This window comes from Sprattus sprattus (assembly GCF_963457725.1).
Source record: "Sprattus sprattus genome assembly, chromosome: 20".
NCBI lineage: Eukaryota > Metazoa > Chordata > Actinopteri > Clupeiformes > Clupeidae > Sprattus > Sprattus sprattus.
In genome coordinates this window covers 5,906,556-5,919,746 of record NC_137918.1, presented here as the reverse complement: position 1 = coordinate 5,919,746, position 13,191 = coordinate 5,906,556, and the positions used below count along the sequence as shown (strand labels likewise).

The 13,191-nt window shown below is 41.3% G+C and overlaps 1 protein-coding gene across 1 annotated transcript; it reads right to left on the bottom strand.

Annotated features, from left to right (window-relative positions):
- Positions 1-4,500: 4,500 nt before the first annotated feature.
- Positions 4,501-7,043, bottom strand: LOC308381200 (CD48 antigen-like; the record flags this gene model as incomplete). The annotated part of the gene is made up of 3 exons (XM_080858719.1): positions 4,501-4,763; positions 5,215-5,511; positions 6,983-7,043. 3 exons carry the CDS (start codon positions 7,041-7,043, stop codon positions 4,501-4,503), a joined length of 621 nt encoding a protein of 206 aa, XP_080714845.1.
- Positions 7,044-13,191: the final 6,148 nt, after the last annotated feature.

The window sequence follows — 13,191 nt, the reverse complement described above, 5'->3', positions numbered from 1 at the left end:
ATCAGCATTGGTCTTGGGTAGTGTTTTTACTGTATTGTGTATTTTCACTTTCTCTGTGTACTTCACTAACGTAATCACTGAGAAGTAGTATTGCTAAAAGGGTTTTAGGTTTAACAGAAGTGTGTAAGTGGTACAAACAGAATTCAGTATATGCAATGTGTGTGTTTCATATGGTAACAAAATATGGCTTTGTTAAATGAGTGTATAGATTTTACAAGTGTGTGTTTCATTTTGCAATGGATCTAATGTTTTTGCTCATTGGGTGTGTGGTTGTGCTTATTGTGTGAGGCGATTGAAAAGCAAAACAAAGCAGTCAAAATTGTAGGTATCCGATCGTAAAAAACTGTAAGTCAAATGTTCTTTTTTTTGGTAAATCTCTGTTTCTCTTTCTCTTTCTACCCTTTTCTCTTGCCATTTTTTTCTCTCTCTCTCTGTCTTCTTTCTCTATTTATTTACATGTTCTTCTTCTTCTTTTCCACATTAAATGATCCCACGTTTTCATTATCCACATGTCTCAAATTTTGTATGATGTAACATGATATGTCCAGTAACAACATAAAGAAGGGAGCAACATAAGTCAAAACCAACAATATTTATTGACTGATCTTGAAAGTATTGGCTTACAAAAGCAAAACAAGTCATCACATTAAAAATTATTCTAGTTAGTTCAAACTGTGAAACCTATGAAAAGTGGTATATACAAATACAGACAGCGTTTGCCACTTCACGACCGCAATTTTCTTTCGTTCCAATTTCCCTCCCTTTGTAGAAACCTGTTGAATGGATACATTTGGTCTAGGAAGTCCTAATTGTTTTTTTTGTCAATTAATCTTTATTAGTACACTGACTAAAAAGAAGTTTCTGTCAAAGAGCGGATGGAGTTGTTGTACTGAACAGGTGCCATCTTGACATGCCTCTGTCGAAGCTGTATGGCGTCCGTATAGGCTTTTAGGTCCTGGCCCGTGCTAGTGAGGAGTATTCAAGCCATCGGCACACTAATGGATTAGCCCGTGCTAGTGAGGAGCACACTAATGGATTAGCCCGTGCTAGTGAGGAGTATTCCTGAATGACAGCAGAAGGGCTTGAGGCTCTGCCCTTCAATAGTCAGTAAAGATAGCGAGAGACACACACACACACACACACACACACACACACATACACACACACACACACACACACAAACACACACTCACACACAAACACTCACACACTTTCTCTCACACACTTTCTCTCACAGAAAAACGTAGAATAACAAGTGTAGAGAGGGAAAGAAGAGGGACAGAATAGCTCAAACATAGACACACATATAGACAAATATAGACAGACCATCATGTAGAAGGGCTTAATAGAAGGGCTTAATGTCCAGGAACCATGCAAATGTGGAAGAAAAATGATTTACATAATTCCCTAGAGGGAGGGAGAGAAAGGGAGGGAGGGAGAGAGAGAGAGATGGAGAGAGGAATGGAGGGAGAGAAAGGGAGGGAGGGAGAGAGAGAGAAAGTGGCCACCTATGTGACTTTAGAAATGTACCTGTATGCTTCCTGGCCACATTTGTACTCATGAAGAGAGCACCAGTGTAAATATACAAACATGGAGGAGGATTGGCCATCCCAATCTGCAGAGAGGCTGGGTTCAGAATGGGTGAGATATCAGAACTCCTCACCTTTCCATTCATGAACAAAAGCCATTGTACCAGTCTACAGTATAGCGACCAGTATGTAGAGTTAGAGTGTTGGAGCATGTCAATGTGGTAGAACCGCAGACCTCGCATTAAACTTTGCCAACAAGACCATTCTGAAGTTTTCGTGGCGGTACTCCTTGCCACTCCTTTTTTATTCCTCTTTTTCATCACCTTTTTCTCTAATTGACTAACATGGTGGAATGTTGAGCCATTGTGACGTCACCCACTCTAGCCAACTGAAATTAGATCAGTTGAGAGATTGGAGAAGGCGAATCTCTCTTAAATGCTATAAAAACCACCGAAAACCACCATCAAGCTTTATATCTCTTAAATGCCATAAAAATCATGTAAATCAAAAACCACCATCAAGCTTTATATCATGATACAGTAGTAGTAATAGCTAGCGAGTTGTTTACGTTCACAACCCACAGACAGTTCAAAAGGCCCGGGATATGTTTTGCTGTTGAATGCTACAACAGTCACCAAAGAAAACCTAGATATACAATTGATACAATCGTGAGTAGAGTGATGATAGCTAGCGAGCTATTTAGCCTTCACCCAGGCTCAGGTATCTCCGATATCGACGCAGAGACACAGTGTGAAAAAGGATGGAAAACTTAACGAGGAAAAGTGCTTCGGGAACTACGTGTGCAGTAGTTGGCTGTACCAACTCAAGAAAACACCTGAACGAGTGGTTAGATAGAGAGTGCAAAATATTAAAACGAATGTAGTGGCAACAGTTTCAGGTACAGTTTATACAACCGCTCTAACAGTGTTAACCACTATGTGAGTAACGTGGGTTTTATTAAAGCATAGCGTGTGTAATATGTAGCTATTTCATTCCGTTTGTTAACCTTTCCGGCTGTCTGTATACCAGCAGCAGACGTAAAGGAAAGGGAATTAACCACCGAAGTTAAAAACATGTTATCTATTTTGCCAGCGGAGCATTTTACTCCCCTGCCATCTCGGCTACACAATACACACGCTATGCTTTAATAAAACTCACGTTTTACGAGACACCAACAGAGGCACAACAGACAAGTCTTACCATTGAAGATCTTTGATGTTCGTTCTGAAACTACATCCAGCCATCCAGGTTAATCCATGTTGTTGTGGAGAACAGCGGTTGCATCAATCATATTTCATTAAAGCTTCACACTCCTTACATTGGACATATCCAACAGCCTAATTAGAATCTGAATTGTCTACTAAGCAGAGATATCTCCATACAGTAGATTTCCCCTCGTTTAGTATCATTTTGAACTCTCCAGATGACTGTATTGCCCCCGCTCGTCAAGTGAAAATCCCCCTCCTTCTTGGGGACAGCAATGGCTAGCAAGACCTAGCATAACTGTCATTCACATCCAATGGTAATGCTACCTAGCTAGGTATGCTAACTGTCGGTATCCATTGTTAACTCGTTAATACTCATGTCACTAGCTAACGTTAGCTAACTGGGCAGTTGTTATTATCATTGACACCACTTTCAACTGTCAAAACTATCCGTCTAGCTAAATCTGTTGGTTATGACATTTCACAGCATTTCATATTGTTGCAGAGATGTGTCCTTTTACCAAGATAACAATTTCAACAATTCTCTTAGCTCAGTAAGTCAGTATAACGAAACTCTGGAACTATTATGACCATGACACCTGAAATGTTTGTGCTTAGTAAATATGCAAGTTTCATAATACATCTGATTTCCACCATAGAGAGACAATAAATATATTTACATTTGAAGCACAGACAAGATTTATTGCATCCGCAACCAATACAAAATCAAAACAAGCCCATGTCTCCCTCACGCGACCTTTGGAGGAATAATTACACCCCATAAGAGATAATGTCACTTGGAGCCTATTTTAAGACTAGACCCTTTCACAATAAACAAGCAAACAAACAAACAAAAACAGAACAACAAAGATACCCTCATATGTCTAAACGTCAGTGGAGCCCAAATATAATGGTTGAGCTTGGTTGCTTGCTAAAATATATTGGTTGAAAACAAAAAGGTGTATTCAGTGTCACTGCAGATGGTTACACTGGAAGGCTGGCAGATTCATCCTACAACCTGCATTCAACGTTGTATTGAAACACAGAAAACACAGTAGCCTACTATATAGATTTTGTTCTCAGATATCAGTCTGTGAGGCCCCTCAACAACATATGCGCTCTTGGCCACTGCAGTTGCTTGTGCTTGATGGCCGCAACAGAGCAAGCACACTCTCGCAGTTCGTTCACGAAACGCATTCTAGTTTTATCTGTCCTTGAACATCACCTTTAGGTTCACCTTAAACTGAGTTTAAAGATTGATCAAAGGTATTTTGTGTTACAGCTAAAGATGAAGCTTGATGATCTCCAGGGAAAAATAGTACACACTCTTCCTTATCTTGGTTGGTTAAAATCTTTCCAGTTGTCTCACATTTGTTCTCATTTCCAGTGTGTTTCTTCCCTGTTATTCAGATATATATACATTATTATGATGAATTTAGAATAATCATTAGTCTATATATTTAATCTCATATAATAGTTTGTGTTTGTAGAGAGTTACCTCTTGAGTTGATCTTGTACCAGTAGAAGCCAAACCCAGCAGCAGCACCAATGACTCCAATAACAGCATAAGGAGACACTACACCTAGGATGAGTTGATGATTTCCTGCGTTTACAAAAGAATGACTGAAATTGTTAAATCGGCTGTGAATGGTGAGGTGTTTTGTTTAAAGTTCCACATGGCCATGTTACCTGCAATAGCCTGTATGAGGTGGAACTAATAGCAATGCCATCACGCTTCAATAAGATAGTTGTATAGTCATGGATAGTTATATCATGACATGGAAGTAATCACCTGAGGAAAAGCAGTCACTGGCATGGTAGATCACACTGATGTGATTAACCGGGTTGTTCACCACACAGGTGTAGACTGAGTCCTGGTTCACCTTACTCATCTGTGGTCCAGTCTGACCCCTCATCTCTGCAGTCTGCAGTCCAAGCCCAAACCAGCTGTAGTCCAGAAAGTCACCCTCTGCCTCACAGTGAAGTGTTGCATTGCTTAGGCAGGTGACCTTTGCTTTAGTGACAGGGTCTACAACAAACACATAAGATGTTACAAAAGTATTACAAGCCATCATAAGCAGTGATGTAGTCCAGGGCATACGCAGGTATACAGAGTAGTATACCCACTTATTTTTCAGTCAGCATTGCGTATACCCACTTCTGTGATTTTTGTGTGATCTAACATCTCACTGTGATAGATGGTAGGAGACATACATTTGGAGGTGAAAGACTGAGTACAGTGTCATTAAAGAAAATGCATACTCACAATCAGAATATTTACTTGATCTTCTTGGTTATAAGAATTATTTGTAGTACTGCTTGAATTGTTTGAGAGTCATAAAGATTCATCAAACTGGGCCTGAATATTATGTAATTGACGTCACATGTATGTATGGATCTAAACATTTAATAAAGGCTAACATGGGAAGGATCCCTAGAGATAGACCTGAATAAAGGTGAATAAAGCTTGTTGTGCTTACCAGTAACTTCAACTCTGTGCTCTATGTTAATTATCCTTCCTCGTTGTATCACTACAGCCTCATACAATCCAACGTCATCTTTGGTCAGATGTATAATGGCTAGATCCCCAGTTTTTACGTCCAACTTTATCCGCCCCTTGTATTTTAAATATTCTCTGATGTTTACAGCCTTAATGTCCCAGTCCACCATCTTGTCTCCGTCATGCATCCACACAATGTTTTCAATCTCTCCTTTAACCAGGGGCTGTAATGTTACTCTTCCATTAGTTGCAACATTGATGGTTTTTGAGGATGCACCTGAAAAGAACGGAAATTAGAAATAATATGGGGTCAAATGTGCACTTATGATGAAGCCAAGGTTTTATTAGAAATTACTGTTAATGCTATATTTAAACAACCCAAAAAAATACAAGCAAACAAGTCCACAGGCGTAGCTCATTAACCAATGATGTTTTCTAAATTTGACCAAAACACAACCTGCAAAAACCCATATAGAGAGTGTGCTTATTTTACAGTTTTTGATTGACCTGTGGTCTTTTTAACTTGACTCAGGAGATGCAGCCTTATTTATGGCACATTAAGAAAATGCATACTCACAATCAGAATTTTGGTGAATATATTTACTTGATCTTCTTGGTTATAAGAATTATTTGTAGTACTGCTTGAATTGTTTGAGAGTCATAAAGATTCATCAAACTGGGCCTGAATATTATGTAATTGACGTCACATGTATGTATGGATCTAAACATTTAATAAAGGCCAACATGGGAAGGATCCCTAGAGATAGACCTGAATAAAGGTGAATAAAGCTTGTTGTGCTTACCAGTAACTTCAACTCTGTGCTCTATGTTAATAATCCTTCCTCGTTGTATCACTACAGCCTCATACAATCCAACGTCATCTTTGGTCAGATGTATAATGGTTAGATCCCCAGTTTTTACGTCCAACTTTATCCGCCCCTTGAATTTTACATGTTCTCTGATGTTTACAGCCTTAATGTCCCAGTCCACCATCTTGTCTCCGTCATGCATCCACACAATGTTTTCAATTTGTCCTTTAACCAGGGGCTGTAATGTCACATTTCCATTAGTTGCAACATTGATGGTTTTTGAGGATGCACCTGAAAAGAACCGAAATTAGAAATAATATGGGGTCAAATGTGCACTTATGATGAAGCCAAGGTTTTATTAGAAATTACTGTTAATGCTATATTTAAACAACCCAAAAGAATACAAGCAAAAAAGTCCACAGGCGTAGCTCATTAACCAATGATGTTTTCTAAATTTGACCAAAACACAATCTGCAAAAAAACATATAGAGAGTGTGCTTATTTTACAGTTTTTGATTGACCTTTGGTCTTTTTGATTTGACTCAGGAGATGCCGCCGTATTTATGGCACATGTGGTAAATCAGTTGCCCTTTATTGGAGATGGCAGCACAAAGCCTAGGAGATATACAGTATAATACAATCACTCAGTATGAATTTAAATAATAACATATCCATAGAAGATAATTTGCCTTGACTGTAATTAGCTACTCAGTTGTCGAAAGGGTTAACAATAAACCACGAAAACATCCACAAGAGATTGAAAATATTCTGGGATGTATTAGGTGTGCCAGTTCGACAGGATCTAGGGCATAGTGTTATATGCACAAGTCCACAAACGTCAAATCAGCATTCTCAACATTCACAGACATTAGGCTACGTACTAAACTTAGCTTAGCCCGTAAGATTACATTTAGCTAACATATCAAGCATAGCACTTACCGTAAAACAGACTGAAAATAATGCAGAAAATTAGCCCGCTCTTCGGAAATCTCTCAGTCATGATTGTTGAGTGCTCATGGCTGTCAAGGTGAAAGTCCAACTCAGGACTGTATCACTTGGCCACACCTCTGACACAAGATAAGTACAGTGGTTTTCAAAACCGCTTGGCTACTCCACAACACCCAGTAGTAGAGGAGACCGGGTAAGTGGCGAGTTGTAACATCCGATGAAACTCCCAGACAACACCTGTGATGGCATCATCTACTGTCAACCTTTCAGTCTCAATGTCTGTTATAGACAAAAATTGCTTCATGACTGAATGGAAATCTATAGGTCTCTTTTCTTTCATTTCTACCAAAGAAATAGTACCAGCTCAGCCAAAGATGACAGTCTGAGGCACCAACAAGAGCCACAGTATCAGTCAGCTCACCCCCACAGCCTACTGGCAATGCTCATAGAACTCTGAGGTCCACCATTCTGCTGCAGAGGAAGGGATGGGATCCAAACTGTCCTGCATTTACTGACTTGTTCTGATCTAGTCAGGGGCCAATCTAGGTTCCCACTTTTGGGGGGGGGGGGGCTAAGCCCCTAGATAAAAGCTATTATTTTTCCTGTGACCTAGCAAAATTAGAGGGGTCTGGGGGCATGCTCCCCCATAAGACATTTTTGAAAATATCCTTTTTAAATAGTGTCCTCTAGTGAGTTTAGGGAGAGAAATTCACAAATTCAGATTTTAAATATGGCACAACAATAAACATATTGAAGACATCTGCTGAGATAAGTGCTAATTATACTGTAGCATGGTAGTGATGGAACTGGAAATATTGTAGTAAGATGTTAACTGCTTGTTCTGTATCTGCAACTTTGGATGTGTACTTTGTCTGTCTCTCCCTAAGCAATTGACATGTGACCCCCCTTCCCCTCTTTCTGCTAGAGTCCTTTGTGTCCTGCAGTATCTCAACAAACATTGTCATTGTTGGTGATCTTAATATACATGTCGACAACCCCTCCTGACTGTTTGCATCAGATTTCCTGAATGTGCTTGAGTGTCTTGGCCTGCAGCAGCATGTTGAGGTCCCTACTCACACCAAGGGGCACACTCTGGATCTGGTCATCACTGACACTGCCCTAATTGTTAACATACAGGTCTACGATCTTGGATCTTCAGCTGGGCGTGTCTTGGAACGGCGATGCAGGCACTCTGGGCTCACAGTCCATAAGCTGGCCTTCCGTGAGCATCAAAAGGTCTACTCCAATTCCCTTAAAGATGCTCGCTCACAGTTCTACCCCAGCCTAATAAATAAAAACCCTGGAAACTCTAAACAGCTTTTTTCCACCATAAAGCATCTCCTGAAACCACAACCATCCTCCTCAACTGAGGCTACAGACGAGCAATGCAACAGCTTCATTGACTTTTTCAGATCAAAGGTCGACAGCATTCGCTCTGAGATGTCCAGCTCTCCATCTCTGCTTCCCTCTTACGCCAACATCTTATCTGCAAGTGTGCTGTCTCCCCTGCATCTTGCTGAGGTTCAGGAGAGCCATGTTGAGGTAATCATCAGAAAAATGAAACCCTGTACCCTGGACCCCATTCCCACTGCTCTGCTCAAGTCACACATCCCCACTCTCAGTCCTCTCATCACCAAAGTTGTCAACCTTTCCCTTCAGTCAGGCTGTGTCCCACCGGCTCTCAAGGTCGCTGTCATCCGTCCCCTTCTCAAGAAGCCCACCCTGGACCCGGAGGTCCTAGCCAACTACCGGCCTATCTCCAACCTTGCCTTCCTGTCCAAAGTGCTAAAGAAGGTAGTTGCTTCTCAACTTCAGGACCACCTCAAACACAACAACCTGTTTGAAAAATTCCAGTCAGGATTTCGTTCAGCCCGCAGCACTGAAACCGCCTTGCTCAGGGTGACAAATGACCTGCTGATGACAGCCGATGCAGGATCACCCTCACTCCTCATCCTCCTGGATCTGACTGCTGCATTCGACACAGTGGATCACACGATCCTCCTAGAGCGCCTCCACACCACCATTGGACTGTCAGGCTCTGCACTCAAGTGGTTCCAGTCCTACCTTTCTGGCAGAACTGAATATGTCTCACTGGGAAGTTGCAAGTCCAGACAGCTCCCTGTCTCCTGTGGTGTTCCACAAGGGTCTGTCCTCGGCCCCATCCTCTTCCTTATCTACATGCTCCCCCTCGGCTGTGTTGTCAGCAGACATGGGATGTCCTTCCACTGCTATGCCGATGACACACAGCTGTACATCAAAACTGCCCCAAGCCCCTCTGCTGCCATGTCATGTCTCACTGCCTGTCTTGGGGAGATAAAGGCATGGATGAGAAACAACTTTCTCCAGGTAAACAGCAGCAAAACCGAGGCCCTTCTTGTTGGCACCTCACACCAGGTCCAGTCATCCTCCATAAATCATCTCACCTTCGACAGTCAGGTCATACCCCTCTCCACCACAGTCACAAATCTAGGAGTTAGGTTTGACCCTCACCTGACCTTCAACGATCGTATAAAGCATCTGTGCAAAATCTCCTTCTACCATCTCAAAAACATCGCCAAGCTCCGCCCCACTTTAACCCTGCCAGATGCTGAGAAGCTCGTCCACGCCTTCATCTCCTCAAGACTGGACTACTGCAGTTCACTGTTCACTGGGATCACTGGCAGGAACATCCAAAAGCTGCAGTACATTCAGAACAGCGCTGCCAGGATCCTGATGAGAGTCAGGAAATACAACCACATAACCCCCATTTTACACTCACTACATTGGCTCCCTGTCTCATCCCGCATTGACTACAAAGTCCTCCTACTCACCCACCAATGCATTAACGGTCGTGCTCCCCCTTACCTGCAAGAACTCATCACTCCCCAAACATCAAATCGCCCCCTTAGATCCAATAACAGTTTGTTCCTGCAGGTCCCAAACACCAGGCTACGCACCATGGGCGACCGGGCCTTCTCCGCTGCAGCCCTGCGACTGTGGAACAGCCTCCCGGACCACTTAAGGGCAACACAGACATTGGGCTGTTTTAAGACTGGCCTAAAAACCTTTTTATTTAGAAAGGCATTTCCTACTTTTTAAAAAACGTTTTTATTTAAAGTTTTAATTGTATTAAACTGTGCCTTTGCTGAGAGCTGTTTTTAGCACTCTGAGATTCTGCTGGAATGAAGAGTATTCAACAAATAAAATGAATTATTATTATTATTATTATCAACCCCCTCCCCCCATAGGTGAACCTCTCACTGTATCCCCCCCCCCCTCCTCTCACCTAAAGGGTGTGGCCCTCCCCCCCCCCCTTCTGTACTGTAACCTGACTGAATGTATAAATGCCATTGCATTCGGCTATCAGGTAGGCCTTTCTCTGAGCAGCAGCTGAGAGGGGGACTCCACGCTGAAATAAACCTACAAAAACCTGACTTCATCCTCCGGTCCATTCTTCAACTCTAGCGTGCTTATTAATATTCTATCAATCAAAGACAAAGCTGTGTAACAATATTCAGTCTGGGTACTATCAAAAGAAGTATTGTTTAGGGTCAACATTCAAAGACACACATTTCGTTCCCCTGTGTGTGTGTGTGTGTGTGTGTGTGTGTGTGTGTGTGTGTGTGTGTGTGTGTGTGTGTGTGTGTGTGTGTGTGTGTGTTTGTGAGTGTTTTACTCATGAAGAGAATGCATGAACAGTGTAAATGTAACACAGTGTAAATACACAAACATGGAGAGAAAATGTGTGTGTGTGTGTGTGTGTGTGTGTGTGTGTGTGTATGCGGGTGTGTGGGAAGGTGGTGATGTCAACAATGTGTGAGTGTGTGTGTGTTTGTGTGTGTGTGTGTGTGGGAAGGTGTCGATGTCAACAATGTGTATATGTGTGTGTGTGCATTTTACATCTCTGATATCATTTTCCCATGGAGCCATTTCTGATATGGTAATAAGGTGGAGGACACTGAACCTTTCCTCTTCTCTCTCTCTCTCTCTCTCTCTCATCCTTGTAGAACCTGATAATGTAATAATTTCCCGATAATGTAATAACTCCCGATAATGTAATACAAATTCCTTCATAAGTCCCTAAAACATGGAATAAAACCTGATAATGTAATAATACCCTGATAATGTAATAAAGTGCAGGTAAGCCTCAATTTTGCAGAACCTGATAATGTAATAATTACCTGATATTGTAATAACTTTGGTTGGTGCTGTAGCATCAGGTCTCCAGTTTCAGAGGTCCAAACAGTGAAGCTGTCCAGAGACCTGCTGCTTCACTATTAGCAGATACAGTATATATTTTTATGATTGCGAATGCACAATTTTTACAATGGTGAAAGGGATATTCAGTGGTAATCAACTAATAGAGAAAAAACTAGAATGCGTTTCGTGAACGAACTGCGAGAGTGTGCTTGCTCTGTGACAGAGAGAACAAGTGCCTATGAATTAACATGTATTTACATCTACTCAATCAGTGTAGCGGGGCCTTCTTCCAATATATTTTAGCAAGCAACCAAGCTCAACCATTATATTTTGGCTCCACTGACGTTTAGACATCTCAGAGTTTCGTTATACTGACTTACTGAGCTAAGTGAATTGTTGAAATTGCTATCTTGGTAAAAGGAAACATCTCTGCAACAATATTGGAATGAATGCGGTTACATAGCCAGCTTTACTTAAAGTTTATTGTAAGATAGGCCTATATGTTAGACTTAATGCAGTTAGAGTTAGACTGTAGGTCTAGTATCAAACGTAAGCAACACTTTTACTGTATAGCTAGAGAGCACGTGTATCACATTGGTTTATAGTCTGTCAAATTAGTTCTAGTTATTGGTGTTCGTTGGCATAAAAAGTTAGTCTTCTCTTATAAGCCTATAGTACATCTGATTAGAGCTAGCAACCATGAAAAACCTCTTCTGAAACTAAGAAGGATAACTATGACTAAATGTGACTAAAACTAATATGCATTTTTGTCTTAAGACTGAATCTAAAATAGCTGCCAAAATTAATACATCTCAGTGTTCATTTTGGCAGCTATTTTAGATTCAGCAGCTATTTTAGATTCAGTGCATATTCGTTTTAGTCACATTTAGTCATAGTTATCCTTCTTAGTTTCAGTCTAGTTTTCGAAAACTGAGCACACTACAACAGCTACATCCTCAAACGTTTTTCAGTTAACCTAATGATTCAAGGTCTCTCATGAATCATTACTCCCAGGACACGGGTTAATGTTAACTCACGCTATCGGCCACAACAAGTTAACCATTCTTTCAGTATAAGCAACTTTTGCATAGCCCCGCACAGCTAGGATAGCTCACGTTACCGTAGTAGGAATACAAGCCTTAGCTCACTATATCCACACAACTAAATTCATGAATTACTTCACAGGTTTACTTAACAACTTGAATTAAGGAAAATGATCCCCCGTTACGGCTAGCTGAAACTGCCAGTGGATACTCCCGTTACGTAGTGTTAGTTAGCCTTTAGCCCCGTACTCAGATGTTACAGCTGCTTAACACAGCTAGGATAGCTCTGCTTAACACAGCTAACGTTACCGTAGTGGGAATACAAGCCTTAGCTCACTATATCCACACAACTAAATTCATGAATTACTTCAAAGGTTTACTTCACAACTTGAATTAAGGAAAATGGCGTCTCCAACGTTAACGTAACGTTAATTTATATGTTAGCTGCTACGGCTAACTATCAGTTTCCATTAAAATTTCAGTCAGTACACTGAAAATGCTGCCATTCAACTCACCTTAACGAAGTGGAAATACGGTAGCTAGGTTAGAAACTGTAGTTACTCTTATTCTTTCTCAAAGTTGAATTGAGAGGGACAGAGAAATACGGTTCCTCTTATTCTTTTTCAAAGTTGAATTGAGAGGGACAGAGAAAATGCGGTTCCTTGGATTTGGTGGAGGTGTCAGTGAGAAGCACAGCTGCAAGCCAGTTTAATGACCCTATTATGATGTCATAATGGCAGAGAGCTCTGCCATGCAAGTCTATGGAGAAAAAAGGGGATGAAAAAGAGGAATAAAAAAGGAGTGGCAAGGGGTACCGCCACGAAAAGTCATAGCGGCCTGCACCGGATCGAGCCGGACATTTCGGTGTTTGAATGGCGTCTCTATCTCAAACGGGCGAGGAGTAGTTAGCTGCAAGAAAAACGGGGAGAATAAATAAACTAGAATGCGTTTCGTGAACGAACTGCGAGAGTGTGCTTG